Here is a 17,426-nt window from a genome sequence, read left to right on the forward strand (position 1 = left end):
TGGTCTACAAAGTGAGTTCCAGGACAGCCAGGGCCTCACAGAGAAACCCTGTCTCGAAAAAAAAAAAAAAAAAAGAAAAGAAATATTTCCAGATTAAACTTAATTTTAACTTAATTTTATTAGAATGAATAAGATATTAAAGTTGAACAAATACAATATTAGTTTTCAAAGATGTTTAGCACAACACAATGCGCTTGAGATAACACTGCCCACAGCTAGTGGGGTGCTAATGCAGTTTCCAGTACGAAAGGAGGCTGTCAAGGGCAAGTACAAATCTGCAATCACGTGACTGAGTACTATTCCCAGGAGGTTGTTGACCTTGAAGCTAACCACACACAGAGGGTAGTGTTTACTTTTCAGACATGAACTGGTTCTGTCATTACACCTTCTACTGGGCACCTCCTGCTTGCTCTGTTCTCCAAAGGTGAACAGTTCCCCTAGCAATAAACTGTTATTAACAAAGACCTAGGAGTGCAAACAGAGTCGACCAGGCGCACAGGATAAGGAACTTCTAAGCTGGTGCCGGATGAACAGTGCTGAACTTTGCCACTGGAACACACACGCCACCACTTAGGGACTAAGAGGACAGATGGCATCACCACAACAGTGTGCTGCTACAAGTGCATCATTTCACAGTTAACATAGTCATCACAAGATATAAACTTCAGTTCCTAAAATGAGTGGCAACATGGTATGTTGTGTGTACAGAAATAACAATAACAGCAGTGCAGTGATGTCATTGGCTTTCCCTTCTAGTAAAAGGAGATCCACACACAGAGGAAAAGACATTCTGGGAGCCTGGGTCTCCAGTGATCACAGTAACTTGAGAAGATTTGGAAAAAGACAGGAAAAATTATCTGTTTATTGGAAAGCTTACCGTGTTTTTGTGACTATTCTAGTTAACTCCAGTCTAGCCAGTTCTAGCATTTCAGTCTACTCATTCATTCTCATTCTTTCTCTCTCTCTCTCAAGGCAGGGTTTCTCTGTGTAGTCTTGACTGTCCTGGAACTCACTCTGTAGACCAGGCTGGCCTCAAACTCAGAAATCCAGCTGCCTCTGCCTCCCGAGTGCTGGGATTAAAGGCATGCGCCACCACTGCCCTGACAGTCTACTCATTTTCAAAAGTTCCACTTTGTGTGTTTGTGTGTGTGTATGTGTGTGTGATTAGACTGCCTGTTACTTAAACATTTGCTATACAAATGTCTTTTTCAAGTTAATGTCTCTCTCTTTTTCTTTTTAAAGATTTATTTTCTGTATGTGAGTACACTGTAACTGTCTTCTGACAGACCAGAAGAAGGCATTGGATCCCATTGCAGATGGTTGTGAACTATCATGTGGTTGCTAGGAATTGAATGGGAATTGAACTCAGGACCCAGAGCAGTGAGTGCTCTTAACAACTGAGCCATCTCTCCAGCCCTTCAGCCCCTTAATGTCTCTCTTTAAAACTCAAAATCACTTTTTTTTTTAATGACAAATGTACTTAGCAAAATCAATAACTAGATCACTGAATTGTGGAAATTTCAAATTTGTTCCCAAATTTACTTTATCTATTAATAGATGAAGAATTTGCCAATTTAGTTTTTAGAGACAGAAAAAAGGAGCCAGACAATTGTGGCGCACACCTTTAGTCCCAGCACTTGGGAGGCAAAAGCAGGTGAAGCTCATGAGTTCGAGGCCAGCCTGGTCTACAGAGCAAGTTCTAGGACAGCCAGGGCTACACAGAAAAACCCTGTCTCAGGAAGAAGAAAGGCCATTACTGTTTTCATGGCTTAATTTTCTTTCAGATTTAAACTCAGAAGTGGGGAAAGTAACCAAGATTAACAAAATTACATGAATTTAAAATAATTTATAGCAATGAGTTATGTCAACAAAGATGCAGTCAAATCCCAATAAAAAATTAAGAAAATTTAAATGATCAGAATGATAGCTCAGTAGTGGAGTAGTTATCTAGCAGGTGTGAGGCTCTGAGTTCAATTCCCAGTACAGACAATAAATTGTCTTAATTAAAACATGCTTCTTTGGTAAGTTATCTGAATTGTGGAGACTTACATTATTCAAAGCAAACTTCATACTGATACATTTCTTTCTCTAAGAAAATTATCTTTTAAAAGGTTTATATTTATTCTATGTGTATGGGTATTTTGACTGGATGAGTGAATGGATGTGCACAATGTATAAAATGCCTGTACAGGCCAGAAGAGGGCCAAGGTTTCCCCTGGAACTGGAGTTACAGATGGTGTTAAGTTGCCATGTGGGTGCTAGAGACTGAACTGGGTTCTCTGTAAGAGCAGCCTGTAGTACTCTTAGCCTCCTAAAATGAAATTATCTACTTATCAAGATCTTTAGACCTAGATGTGGTGGCACACAATTTTAATCCCAGCACTCAGGAGGCAGAAGCAGGTAGATCTCTGTGAGTTCAAAGCCAACTTGGTCTGCATAGTGTTTCAAGACAGCCAGGGATATGTAGAGAAACCGTAATTCAAGAAACCTAAAATAAATAGTAAAATACCTTTCCCAATAACATTTCCTTTTTTCTCCCTTTCTTTCCAAGAAAATGTCAACCTAAAAACACTAGTGTTTTGATAAGTAAATTTAGTCATCTTTCCAAAGTAGGTATGGGACTATCATAGATAGAGGAAAAAATGAACCACTCTGAGGTGTTACTTTGTACTCTACCACTTTCTGTTACTGCAGGCTGCCCAGGCTGTTGGTTACAGATCAATTCTTCAGCTGAACAGAAGAAAATTAAATGAAGAACAAAAGCAAGAATGTTTCCCTCCCTAAATCTTCAAATAAACTCTGGAGGAAAAGCCCCCAAAATCTTCCCACTAGTAGAATTATACTTAGACAACAAAAAGGCAATTTTGATCCTTCCATATTAAGTGTGTTTCTGCTATTGAGACATAATAAAATCCTGATATCACAATTTTTATTTCTCCACAATTTTCACTGTCCTCAGTACTATCAAATGTTCACTGAGCCTTTTGTTAAAATTCATGGATTTTCTTTATACCCCCCTGCTGAAGGTGATTTCTTGATCTCCCAGTATGCCGAGGAAAAGAAAGAAGGTCAGCTTCTGAGAATTGAGTGGGAAGGTGAGTGTGGGTTGGGGAAACTCAGTGGCAAAGTCCTTGCTTAGCTGCACAAAGCCCTGGGTTTGAGTGGAGAAGAAGAAAAGCTACAGGAGGCCCCTGCATTATAGCCACTTTGACGTAAGTGGAGGTGAAGGGAGGTGGTTGGTCGACTATATGGGCCTAGAGTTTCTGGGGATCCACAAACTCTCTCTCTCCTCCTGCCCTGTTCCCTCTCTCTTTGGATATTCTACAGTCATCAGCCCCACTTTCTGGGGTTGGGAGGAAAGTCTTACAAGAAAAGAAGTGACTTATAAAGATTGTTCTGGCAGCAGGACAGCTGCTTACTTCTATTATGTTTTTCTTCTGCTTGCAATTTTCTGCTCTAATCCCCAGGGAAGTTACAAGATGATTCCATTATCTGAAAACTACAGTTTATACACACACACACATCTTCCTCCATTTGTAGACCTTTTGGATGATTGTCTTGCAGGAAATATATGAACATGTGTCTATACATATATAAATATACATATATATTATCTATACATATTTATTTTGAATTTTTCTATTAGTTCATACAAATATAAATGAAATATAAGATTGTTTTGTAACCATATGCTAAGAAGGTGGTAAAGAATGTGACTTACATAATGTACATTCTAAAAGTCAGTATTACAAATCCTTAGAGAACATGTGGGCTGTATCTGCTCAAAGTAAGCAAAGCAACAGAGAGCACTAGTCACTGAATGCGGATCTGCTCTTAAAAAGGCAGAGCTAGCTCTTGCTTCAAAGAGCCAGATAGATAGGGTGAGCCAGCTGCCGACTCTTGGATAGTTAACACTCTGATTTGGTTTGATGTTACATTTACCAAGACCTGAAGAGCCAGAACTTGTTTTCCAGAAAAGTTGCAATATATTCTTGGGTCTGCCTGCTATTTTGTAATAATCAGAGTGAAACAGTTATAGGTAAAGTCTTGTGCAACTGAGTTTCTGGTTAATTAGATTCTCAAGAGTCCCATAGGTGCTATCCTTAGATGTGAAAAGGCATCACTCCCCTGAATGCCAGTCCAGAGGGACACAAGCTTCCTGACTTAGGAAGAGATAGCGTTCATGGTCAGATACAGCACCTCCTTATGGAAGTTCGCCTGAGCATGGAGAAGATGGAACAGATTCAGGAAGCCTCTGTCATCGTCATCGCGATCTCCTGTGATACATACACAAGGACAGTAGGAAAAGGGGAAAGTTAAACATTTTAACATGCGGCTCAGGAACATATGATGTTCTAAATGTCCCTAATAATATTTAAACAAAAATTTTTGTTGGTAATTTTTTTACTAAGCCAGACATTAACCACTAAAGCCATGAAATTAGACTAGAGAGAAAATACAGGAAAGGACCCTGGTCTACACTTCAGTATCTCTCAACTTTATGACCTTGGGTAAGTCAAGTTTTATCTGTGCTTATTTTTCCTCACCTATGAGACAGGGATAGTGAAGAGCGCATGGTTAGGAGACTCACAATGCTCTTCTCCAGAGGATTCTGGCTTGTTCTCAGCACCCGCATGGTGGCTCACAACCATCTATAATACCCTCTTCTGACCTCTGTGTGTCAGGCATGCACATGGTGCACAGACAAAATAAAATAAAATAAAGTAAAATAAAATAAAATAAAATAAAAATGACAATAATTTTAGAAAATGTTTAAAAATTAGTCATGCACACCCTTAATCAGAGCAACGGGGAGATAGAGGCAGGTGGATCTCCATGAGTTCCAAAAAAAGGCTTAAAATAACAAACAAAACCTCCCAAATAGTGTAAATTGTGTTAGCCACCAAACTAAGTTAATATCTATCAATTAGGCCTACAGTGGTGGTGCATGCCTTTAGTCTCAGCATTTGGAAAGCAGAGGCAGTCAGTAGAGATCCATGAGTTCAAGGCTTTTCTGGTCTCTACACAGAGTCCCAGGGCAACCAGGACTATATAGAGAGAAAGACCCTATCTCAAAAAAACCCAAACTCCACCTCCCCCATAGGATCTCACTCCTGTGCACTGTGTACATGCTAACTTACCCGACATAACAGGCTGCAGCATTTCCATCGTGACACAGGCAAAAGCATTTGCTATGCTCTGCAGGAAGCTCTTCCTCTCTGCTGCAGTGCTGAAGACTTTGCAGACTTTCTGCATCATTCTGACTGTCCAGTCCATGCAGTACAACTCTTTCTCACACACCTGATTCACATGCACAAAGCACTGCTATCAGTCTCCATGTGAAGAACGCAGGAGAGCTTCACAGTGGCAGTGACAATGACGGCTTATGATGCAGCATAGTTTATCACATAGGGCAGGATTGTGACATAGCATAGCTTATTACATAAGTCAGGATTGTGACAAAGCATAGCTTATTACATAGGGCAGGCTTGTGATGTAGCATAGCTTATTGCTTAGAGCACCCCACTGAGTCATAAATGCTCAGTAAGTGAATAACTTGGAGTGTGATGGCACATGCCTATAATCTTAGCACTCAGAAAATTCAAGGCCACCTTAGCTACATATTGAGTTTGGGGCCAGTCTGTGTTGCATGAAACCCTGTCTCAAAAGTCAAAGGCAAACAAATAAAGTATGTACTTTAATACTTACTTTTTCTATAATATGTTCTGTATATTTCAGTCCCCGGTAGTAGTGTGTCCCCGTGTGTGTGTGTGTGTGTGTGTGTGTGTGTGTGTGTGTGTGTGTGTGTGTGTGTGTGTATGAGAGAGAGAGAGAGAGAGAGAGAGAGAGAGAGAGAGAGAGAGAAAGAGAGAGAGAGACAGAGCTGGGGCTTTGGATAAAGTGGAATGCTAAATAACTCGCTAGAGAAAAAGTTTTTACTTACCAAAGCCAAAAAGACTACAAGTCTTGCCAGTTCAACGGCTCGTCCATTTACAGCTTTACTGGCCATGAAAGTGAAGCAGATGTTGTTCCCGCTCAGGATTAGGAGGCGTGCATTATTCTCCAGAAGCCACTCCCGGGGAACCACTTTTATTAGAGGGAGAACAGTTATTTAATGAGAAATTATATAATTGCTATAGTAGACATCTTTAAACACATTCAATATTATATTAGTTTTTTGGAAATGTAATTAGTGAAAAGAGAAAAACTCAGCAATAATGTTTTAGGGTTCTCCTTTTTTTTAAAACAGAGTTTGTATAGCCCTTGCTGTTCTGGAACTCACTCTGTAGACCAGGCTGGCCTTAGAGATCTGCCTGCCTCTGCCTCCTGAGTGCTGGGATTTAAGGCACAGCCACCATGCCTAGCATGTTTTAGTTTTTCAATTAAGCATTCAACTAGAGACATCGATCACCTCCACGCCATGGTGCTTTTACCATTGTGCTATTTATTTAGTCAAAGAAGTTTTTCACATACATCAGGAGGCAGTGTGGCACCATATAGGAATAAAGCCCTGCAAACTTCAGAGTTTAAAGTAACTGTTTCGCTCTCTCCTGTCCATCAGCAGAGAGCTTTCTTTTTATATAATCTAGAAGGGTGTACACCTGTAAAATGAGGGTGAGCAAACTCATTGAGCTATGAAGTGATCTAATAATACATATCTGTAAAACTGGGCATTGACTCCCTCCTAGGGAACTGGCAGCTGCTGATGGGTGCTGTGGAGAGGGAGCCATTGTTTCCAGTTGTGTACCTGCTGTGAGTCCACTAGGCTTCAAGGGACAGTTCCGTGCCCATGCTCATGTGGACAGCCCTGACTAAACTTGGAGGGCCCCAAAACAAAAAGACACAATGGAGAGAAAACCTTAAAGAGAGGAGGGGGCAGTTTAAGGGAGTGGGAGGGAGCTATGGGAGGGTGAAACACAGGAGTAATCAGAATGCATTATATAAACGCATGAATTGTCAAAGAACAAATTTAACTTAAAACTAAGGAAAGTAAGATAAACACATTCTTAGACTACAGAATTTACATACTCCAAATACACACACACACACACACACACACACACACACACACCAAAACAAACAAACAAACAAACAAAACTAGAAATGTTTTGGAGCAGTAAATAACAAAACAAATTTAAAACTACATATTGAGGAAATAGGGACTTGCTTTTAATAATCATTTAACTTTATGTACATTGATATTTTTGTCTACATTCTTGTCTGTATGGAGGTGTCAGATATCAGACAGTTGAGAGCTGCCATGTGGGTGCTAGGAATTGAACCTCAGTCCTCTGGAAGAGCAGACAGTGCTCTTAGCCACCGAGCTATCTCTCCAGTCCCACAATTAGTAATTTCTAAAACATTCTTTGTTACCTAGAGAATTGTCTGTATACCTTTATGGTTATATTCTAATAACAAATTTCTATTATTCCATATTAGTAAGTACATATTTTACCTGATAGTTCATCTACAAGACTGATGACATCATCTGCTGTCCAGCCTTTGGCACCTGTGTCATACAGTAACTTAATGGCATTAGCCAAACCTTTCAGACTAGATTCATCTGTAGGTCCTTCTATCATTTCCTGCCAAATCACCTGCCCTGGATTGGAACAAAGGGTAGAATATGATCAAACAGATGGTTTTGTGATAAAGACTTGAGGAATTGTTTAGAATGAAAAGGATTATACACTCCTATGCCTGGGAACAGCACTGAGACTGGCTGAGACACGAAAGGGAATATGCATAGCCAATAAATCTTGTTGGCTACAGAGCCCTCAGGACTTATCATGCCACCCTTTCAAATGGCAAGGGTGAACATTTATATTACAGCTTGGTTATAGAGTCCAAGCTAACTGATAAGGAAAGACAGAGGCCTTACCTGCTCAAGCAAAATGCAAAGAATCACCTTTAGCTGCTCTGTGCATAGTGCACAGTCCATGCATGTGTTAATGCAGAAATGTACATTATCTTTGAAAATTTATATGTTCACAAAGAAAAGGAACCAAACACCAGTAAAGTTAAAGCAGCAAGATTCACCCTCAAGGATGCTGAAAAGAATGAGGAGACACTGAGATGTATTTATTCCAGCATCATGCTGATCCAACCTCAGACTGCCTCAGCTACTGTTTCATCAAAACTTGCTTCTAGGACAGCTTCAAAGCAGCTGACCCCAGCAACCCAGCCTCTCAGGCTGTTCCAGTCAGTTCTTCAGTTGCACTTTTATATCACACAGAGACTGGACAACCAATGTTACAGCTAGATTTCTTCCTTCCTTCCTTCCTTCCTTCCTTCCTTTTCTTTTCTTTCTCTTTTCTTTCCTTCCTTCCTTCCTTCCTTCCTTCCTTCCTTCCTTCCTCCCTTCCTTTCCTCTCTCTCTGTTTCTCTCTCTCTGTTTTTTCTCTTTCTTTCTTTCTTTCTTTCTTTCTTTCTTTCTTTCTTTCTTTCTTTCTTTCTTTTTTCAAGACAGTATTTCTCTGTGTAGCCCTGGCTGTCCTGGAACTCACTCTGTAGACCAGGCTGCCCTCAAACTCAGAAATCCACCTGCCTCTGCCTCCCGAGTGCTGGGATTAAAGGTGTACATCACCACTGCCTGGCACAGCTAGATTTCTTTCTTATTTATTTATTTATTTATTTATTTATTTATTTATTTATTTATTTATTTATTTATTTGTAGCTAGATTTCTTAAGACTGACCAATATCCCAATTTTTAGGGCCTCCCAAAGAGAGGTCACCCCCAGACAGTAGGAAGCAATTTTAAGAAGATGATTCTACATTCCCAACAAAGGGATAAGTGGCTTTTGGTCATTCAATGGATGATGAATGTCTGTTATCATTTTAGGAGGGTCAGTCACAAGTTATTAATGGTCTTGGTCAGGGATGATACAAACTAAAAGAAGTTAGATTCAGGGATTTCTCTCTTTTTCTCTCCTCTATTCTTTTTTCTCTCCTATCTAGTATTAGTGAGGAAAAGAGTGAAAAGAGATAAAAAGGAAAAAGGGGTGATATAGGCATGATAGACTAAAAAGGTAGATTATTAAATCTACTTTTAAACTAAAGAACACCAACAAACTAAATATTTTACATTAGTATGAATTTTGTATATTGATAGGAGTTTAAGGTAATTTTTACTATAACATACTATATGTATGTTTCAACTTTTTTTTGGGGGGGGGGTTTCTTTGTAGGCCAGGCTGGCCTCAAATCCGCCTGCCTCTGCCTCCTAAGTGCTGGGATTAAAGGCGTGCACCACCACTGCCTGCATGTTTCAGCTCTTGTATAAGGTATTGTACCTATGCAACTTATTTAAAAATGCAATGTGATGTTCTAGCCCTTTTGAAAGCTGCTATTACAAACTGTTTAGAATAACTAAAAATTACTAGTTAGTCAATCAAACTTATGTTTATGTTAGGTACTAGTATAGTTAATTACAGAAATATGTTTCCTAGGTTGAACAGATAGTAAATAGCTAGTAACAATGTTTGCCTGTTCAGTTATACTATATATAGAGAGATAGATGGTCTTCAAAAACTTCAGAGATGTACAAAATATGGCATTTTAGGATGTTTTATTAATAAAAGGCTTTTTAGACAATGAGACATCTCAGCTCTTAGTAGCACCCCATTCCACTTCAAAGAAGATGATGATGAGTGTGATGGTTCATATACTCTCAGTACAGGGAGTGGCATTATTAGAGGATGTGGCCCTGTTGGAGTAGGAGTGGTCTTGTTAGAATAGGTGTGTCACTGTGGGCGAGGGGTTTGCCTGGAAGCAGTCTTCCACTAGCTGCCTTCAGATGAAGATGTAGAACTCTCAGCCCTGCCTGCATCATGCCTGCCCAGATGCTGCCATGCTTCCTCCTTCATGATGATGGGCTGAACCTCTGAACCTGTAAGCCAGCCCCAATTAAATGTTGTCTTTTATATGACTTGCCTTGGTCATGGTATCTGTTCACAGCAGTAAAACCCTAACTAAGACAGCGAGCATCAAAGAACCTTCATAAGCTAGTCCTTCATAATTCCTTCTTCACAGAAAAGTCTGTTATATACTGGGCCAGAAGGCCGAAGAGTACTGTGCCCAGAGATCTGGCTGCAGTCTGGATGTAATGTTGTATAAAAATTGTTTTCCATCACCTCTGATTGATTAATAAAGATCTGATCAGCTAAGCCAGTCCGTAGAGGAGGAAGGTGGGATTTCTGATCCCTGAGAGGGTCTCTGGTAGGGACCAGAGAGAGATAGGGAGATTCATCACGAGAGATTTACCATGAGGAGGTCGCAGTTGCCATGAGGACACCCATGAAGCAGGAGGAGCCAGGAAAGACTAAGTTAGCAAGTAATGGGGCAGCTGGCTGGGTAACCATATACAGGTTATAATAAGGTTATACTATATAAGTATCTGCCCAGCTATAGTGCCAAATAAAGCTTATAATAAATATAAGGTCTCCATGACTTTATTTGGGAGCTGGAGTGGGCGTAGAAAAGCCAGAGTTACTTCTATATATATTAACATATCTTTTTAATTTAACTTTCTTGGTACTAAGGATTATAGAGATTTTGTTGATATTATTACATATGTATGAATGTTTCCCCGAATATATGTCTGTGTATCATATGCATGCCTGGTGCCACAGAATTCAGAAGAGGGCATTGGATCTCCTGGGATGGGAGTTACAGGTGATTATGGGCCACCATGTGGGTGCTAGGAAACAAACCAAGGTCTTCTGGAAGAGCAGTCAGTGCTCTTGACCACTAGCCAATCTCTCCAGTCCTCTGTATTAACAAATCCTTATTAAGTCACAACTTGGCTTCATACAAAGGAATAGTGCTTTTATCTACTTATTATTTATTTTATCCTTTTTGTTTGTTTGGTTGTTTGTTGAGACAGGGTTTCTCTGTGTAGTCCTGGCTGTCCTGGAACTCACTTTGTAGACCAGGCTGGCCTTGAACTCAGAAATCCGCCTGCCTCTGCCTCCCAAGTGCTGGGATTAAAGGCATGCGCCACCACGCCCGACTATTTTATCCTTTTTATGTGTCAGTATGTGTGCATGTGGAAGCCAGGGGTCATTCCGCAGGACTCATGCACTTTAATTTTTTTTTTTTTTTTTTTTGGTTTTTCGAGACAGGGTTTCTCTGTGTAGCTCTGGCTGTCCTGGAACTCACTCTGTAGACCAGGCTGGCCTCGAACTCAGAAATTCACCTGCCTCTGCCTCCCAAGTGCTGGGATTAAAGGCGTGCGCCACCACGCCCGGCTCACTTTAATTTTGTCAGTGCTGGGATGACAAGCACAACCCACTACATGCAACTTCTGACCTGGGCTGGGATGAGAGTCAGATCTTCATGGTCATACAGTAAGCACATTACCTACTGAACTATCTTCCAGCTTCACACAGCACTTTTAGTTCAAAGATGATACAGAGTGTAACATCAATTGCTATAATTTTACTAAAGTCAAGTAAAATCCACATGCATCCTTCTAGAAAGGAGCATGGTTCTGTTAGCATCTTTCAAACATTTGTATTGCACTAGAGCCACTCAGTCATCTATCTATCTATCTATCTATCTATCTATCTATCTATCTATCTATCATCTATCACCAATCTATACACAACATTTTAATTTCAAAATAAAATTCCTGGGCTGCTAGACAATGTGCATTAAAACTGGTTATCTACTGATAAAGGTGGAAAAAAGAAATGTAAGATAATTTTTAACACTAATCTAAGCACAACCTAGGTAACAAAAAAATCCAATTATGAATCTGAAAATCTAAAACTAAGTAAATCGCCGACGCAGACTGTTTTTTTTTTTCTTAGCATCATCCATCCTCCACAGCAGCAAACATGGATTGGAATCACATTAATGTTTGAAATGGAAAAGCAGCACTCAGGTAAATACGAAATGACAGGAACATATCTTGTTCTGTACTAGAGCAGAACAGCGTCTGTCTTGAAGCTTTGGGTATGCATCAGTTAATGTAGTTTGTCTTTGAGATTATGAGGCACACTTTAAACACTAGCAGTGATGAAGCTGAGTAAAGACAGAAGCCTTCCTAGGGCTGCTGTCTGCTCAGTGGATAATGGTGTAATGGTGCTTGCTGTCAAGCCTGCTGACCTGAGGTCCATCCCACAGCTCTACAGTACAAAGGGAGAAGTGATTCCTGCATGTTGCCCTATGACCTCCTCAAACACACCATGTTACACACACACACAATAAATCAATTAATCAATCAACCAATCAATCAATGTACATTTATTTGTCTGTTTGGTTCTGTTTTTATTTTCGAGGCAGAGTCTTACTGGTATCTCTGACTGGTCTGGAACTCAATATATGTCAGAATACAGTAGTCTAAGAATGGAGTCCTGTGAGAATTCTGAGTGCTTGTAAAAAAAAAAAATTCAAAAAAACATGATGAGAGTCTTGTGACCTCAGTTTCTTCAAAAACACGAAACTGTTCCTAGAATGTGTTTTCATGCTCCTCCCAGGTGAATCATGTAAGAGTCACTTCAGATTACACACTTCACTGCCTACTGTTATTGTTTACTTGCCTGTATATAAAAATATTTCTGCCACATGCAGTTTGTCCTTGTGGTTGGACACTTTACTCATGTGATTCTTCTTTACCCTCAGAGTTATAAATTATCTGATGCTTTGAATAAAGTTGGCTATTGTGTGAGGTTATTGTATGGATCTGCCTAGCTTTTAGGCTCCATTTTTCTAGGTTCCACTGCCTCTAGAGCAGTAAACAGATACGTAGATCGGCCTTGCACTCACAGAGCTCTACTACCTCTATCTCCTGAGTGTTGAGATTAAAAGTGTACACCAACCAGTGACGATGGGTTCGGTTTTTTGTTTGTTTGTTTGTTGTGGTGATGGGATTGTTTATTTGTTGTTTTTTTGGTTTTGTTTTGTTTTGGTTATTTGAGACAGGGTTTCTCTGTGTAGCCCTGGCTGTCCTGGCTGTCACTCTGCAGACCAGGCTGGCCTCGAACTCAAAAGAAGATACACCTGCCTCTGCCTCCCAAGTGCTGGGACTAAAGGTATGTGCCATCGTGCTTGCTACCAGTAAAGTTTTTAAAAAGCCTCTCTAGAGAAAAATTAATTAGCTAGCTATATAACACACATCCTGAAAAAAAAAATGGTGCTTACCATCATGAGGAGATGTTGGTCCAAAGATAATATATAGCAATCTTGCCTGATTCACCATTGGCCATGGCTTTAAAATTCGAGTTAACCAAAATGCAGAATCACTTCGATGTGTCCAGTGATCAAGTAGGACATTCCGACAGAATAGTCTAACCCTTAACTCTAGTTTTCGAGCACTTCCTATGAGGAAAAAGGAGTTATAAGCCATTTTTTTAAAGAAAGGTATGTTACATACTGAATAGTGATCAGAGCCAGGCATTAACTACTGTGGTTAAAAGAGAGATTATAAGCTGAGTGCATAAACAGGGAGTCACCAAGAAGTAAAAGGTGCCCCTAACTTTATAGTTTGACTGTCTTCTTGTGTTTACTTTATCTTCAATAATCTGAATGATGGGTAAATCAAAATCCATGTTCAATTTTACCAGAATCTTACATAGTTTTAGATTTATTTATTTTGGTCTTATATATCCCAAACTGGCTTTGAACTCCTTATGTGGTCAATGCTGACCTTAAACTTCAAATCCTCCTGCTTCCACATCTTAAATACTGAGGTTACAGGTCTGTCACTGCACCCAGTTTATGTGGTGGCAGGTACTCTTGCCAGCTGAACTGCATCTTCAGCAAGATTTTAGTTTTAAAGGGAAATAAATGTAAAGAAAGACCAGACTAACATCATAACTATAGCTGTACTAAAATTGGTACTCTACTTTCTTCCATAAAAATTTTAAAAAGTTATATGATTTATTTATATTTTAGCTAATAATTTTTCAATTGTATTTGTTTTTATTTATGTGTATGGGTGTTTTGACTGCATATATGTGTGTGTATCACATGTATGGTTAAAAAATTATTACATTTTAAAATTCTCTGTATGTGTGTGTGTGTGTGTGTATATGTGTGTGCTGGGGCACCCACATGGAAGTCAGTTCTCCAGTTCTTTCCTCTCTCTCACGCAGATTCTGGGGAAGTTGGGTTCAACTACCTTTACCTGCCAAGTCCCATAATTTTTTTTTTTGAGACTGGATCTCATATAGCCTAGGTTTTATTTTAATATACATACTAAGAAGAAACATGAGACTCCATGTAAGCAAGTACATAACTAAATCTGCTCTTTTATCTATACCTTTTTTTATACTGAAATGTTTGAATTTGGCAGAAAAGAAAAAATAGAGTAACAAATAGAGTATACAAACCAAGTGTCTCAGTCTAAGCTTTACAGCTTTCTGTTTGCTTTGGGATTTATAAAATAAATAAGAATTACAAATATTGAGTTTCTTGTTTATAAATTCCAGTCACTTTCCTCAGAAGAATTATCTTGGATTTAGGGCCCCTGTCCCTCCTGTGTCAGTCAAGGTTCTCCAGAGAAGCAACCAATAGGAAGCAGAGCACACCCACATGGCATCCCAGTTCATGTGGCACAGGAGACAGAGCCCACTACTCGCTGAGGTACAGCCCAGCCCCTCCACAACTTGCCTTACATATACTTTTGAACTCTACCTCTTCTTTTTTTTTTTTTTTTTTTTTTCGAGACAGGGTTTCTCTGTGTAGCCCTGGCTGTCCTGGAACTCACTTTGTAGATCAGGCTGGCCTTGAACTCAGAAATCCACCTGCCTCTGCCTCCCGAGTGCTGGGATTAAAGGCACTCTACCTCTTCTTAACATTTCATCTCTACACAATATTATCTCTGAACTGAAGGTCTTTACCTGGTTTGTTGCAGACAACTGTCTGCATCTTTCGGGAGAGATTAGTCAGCTCACATAAGAAGTTATACACACGATGGCATTCAAGTTCATCCCAACCTGCTGTTAAGGTCTGAAGAAAATAGAAGAAACGGTGTACAAGTTCAGACACAAATTGGAAGGATAAGCCACTACTTCTTACTATAAATAAGCTGTTTTTAGCGTATGACCGAGGTGATATGCAATGTTTACCCTCTCTGGAGCTATTCAAATTCACAAGAAATTTACATAATTACAACCTAAAAATTCTTCAAAATCTTTCTTTTTGGTTGAGAAGGAAGTATCTTTTAAGAGGTTTTTTTTCTTTTTTCTTTCTTTTTTTTTTTTTTTTAAGATTTATTTATCTATTATATGTTAAGTACACTGTAGCTGTCTTCAGACATCCCAGAAGAGGGAATCAGATCCCATTACGGATGGTTGTGAGCCATTATGTGGCTGCTGGGATTTGAACTCACGACCTTCAGAAGAGCAATCAGCACTCTTAACCGCTGAGCCATCTCTCCAGCCCCTCTTTTTGTTTTTTTGTTTTTTAAGACAGGGTTTTTCTATGTAGCTCTGGCTGTCCTGGTACTTACTCTGTAGATCAGACTGGTCTCGAACTCAAACACCCACTTTCCTCTGCCTCCCGAGTGCTGGGATTAAAGATACCATTAAAGATGGTGCACCACCACCATCCAGCAAATTTTAAGGTTTTTTTAATAAATGCTTTTATTTCTATTTATGTTTATGTGTCTCTGTGAGGTTGTGCTACATGAGTGTACATACTGTGGAAACCAGAAGAGTTGGAGCTACAGGCAATTTTGAGCTGCCCTGATGTGGAGCTGGGAACCAAACTTTGGTGTTCTACCAAAGTACTCTTAACTGAAGAAACATTTCTATAGCCTTCCAACTCACCACTGTACTATGAGTGGCCTCAAACCCTACATCTGCCTGCATTAAGCCTGAGTAATGCGATTGTAGTCCCAGTTTTATGACTTCGTTTTTTAAATTTAAATTAAACTAAACTAAGTCAATTATTAATTTCTTTCTGTGTCTGTGTATGTAAGAATGTATGTGACCATGGAGGCTACGCACACAGGAGGATGCTGGATTTCCTCCTCTACATGCTCCTTACACCGCGGGGATACTACCTCATCAAACTCAGAACTTGCAGTGTTTGCCTATGCTGGCAGCCAGTAAGCCCCATGGATGGGGTCACAGGTCACCAAGCAATAGGAACTTTGTACTTGTGGGCTGGGGATTTGAATGCAGTCTTACACAGCAAGTACTCTTACTTCCTGCACCATGTTTTCAGCCTCTGTAGCTTAGTTTTACAGAAGAACTTCTAAGACTCTTATACCTGTCATTTTGATATTGTTTGTAAATGATAATGATCCCATTTTAACATGATAAATGTATTTTTAAAAAATTTATTATTTTTTGAATATGAGTACTATCTTTCAAACACACCAGAAGAGGGCATCAGATCCCCATTACAGATGTGAGCCACCATGTAGTTGCTGGGAATTGAACTCAGGACCTCTGAAAGAGTAGTCAGTGCTCTTAACCTCTGAGCCATCTCTTCAGCCCTATGATAACTGTATTTGATTATGACTTTGTTTTTAAGAAAGAGACAAGGTCTCACTATGTAACCTTGGTTGGCCTTCAGAAGTCATTAGGTAAACCAGGGTGACCTCTAATTCAAAGAGAATGACCTCTGCCTCCAGAGCACTGGGATTAAAGGTGTGTGCCACCATTCTTGGCCCCATACATAAAACCTTAAAATGTTTAACTGGGTTTTAGTGGTTTTAAAAAAATAATCTTCTGGGACAGTGAGACTGCTCAGCAGGTAAAGGGGTAAAACCTAAGCCACAGGCGAAAGGAACACTGGCTTCCTAAGTTGTCCCTCTGATATTTATACATACATACATTTAAATAATAAATGCATGTGAACCATGTGTGTGCATGGTACCCACAGAGGTCAGAAGAGAGCTGAAAGACCTCCTACAACTGGAGTTGGGATGGTTGTGAGCCAGTATAGGCATGCTGGGAATTGAACCTGGGTTCTCTGGAAGAACAGCCAATCCCTCTAACTGCTGAGACATCTCTCCAGACCCACACATTAAAAAAAAAAAATCAGGTGGGTAATGGTTGTGCCCAGCACTTGGGAGGCAGAGAGGTAGGTGATCTCTGAGTATGAGGCCAACTTGATCTAAAGAGCAAGTTCCAGAATAGCCAGGACTACACAGAGAAACCCTGTCTAGAAAAGTCAAAGCAGACGGGTGTGGTGGCACACGCCTTTAATCCCAGCACTCGAGAGGCAGAGGCAGGCGGATTTCTGAGTTCGAGGCCAGCCTGGTCTACAAAGTGAGTTCCAGGACAGCCAGGGCTACACAGAGAAACCCTGTCTCAAAAAAAAAAAAAAAAAAAAACAATAACAAAAAAGTCAAAACAAACAAACAAACAAACAAATAACCTTTAATCCCAGTACCCTACAATTTAACATTATTCCTTCTAGAATGAGGAAAATTGCTAAGCAGTGATTATTTCTGGTGAAAGGAAAT

The 17,426-nt window shown here is 39.8% G+C and overlaps 1 protein-coding gene across 6 annotated transcripts in view; it reads right to left on the reverse strand.

Annotated features, from left to right (window-relative positions):
• Positions 1 to 99: 99 nt before the first annotated feature.
• Positions 100 to 17,426, reverse strand: part of Fbxo47 (F-box protein 47) — a 34,076-nt gene continuing 16,749 nt past the window's right edge. For 5 of the 6 annotated variants that reach the window (XM_006534330.4, XM_006534332.3, XM_006534329.4 and 2 more), the window contains 6 exons: positions 14,848 to 14,956; positions 13,148 to 13,324; positions 7,457 to 7,603; positions 5,945 to 6,087; positions 5,142 to 5,301; positions 100 to 4,277 (listed from right to left, as the gene is read on the reverse strand). In XM_006534330.4, the coding sequence (XP_006534393.1) occupies positions 4,165 to 4,277; positions 5,142 to 5,301; positions 5,945 to 6,087; positions 7,457 to 7,603; positions 13,148 to 13,324; positions 14,848 to 14,956 (849 nt within the window). In that variant the 3' untranslated portion in view covers positions 100 to 4,164. The remainder of the gene's footprint in view (positions 4,278 to 5,141; positions 5,302 to 5,944; positions 6,088 to 7,456; positions 7,604 to 13,147; positions 13,325 to 14,847; positions 14,957 to 17,426) is intronic. The other variant, NM_001081435.1, reaches the window with a different exon arrangement.

This window comes from Mus musculus, chromosome 11 (genome assembly GCF_000001635.26).
Source record: "Mus musculus strain C57BL/6J chromosome 11, GRCm38.p6 C57BL/6J".
Classification (NCBI taxonomy): Eukaryota; Metazoa; Chordata; class Mammalia; order Rodentia; family Muridae; genus Mus; species Mus musculus.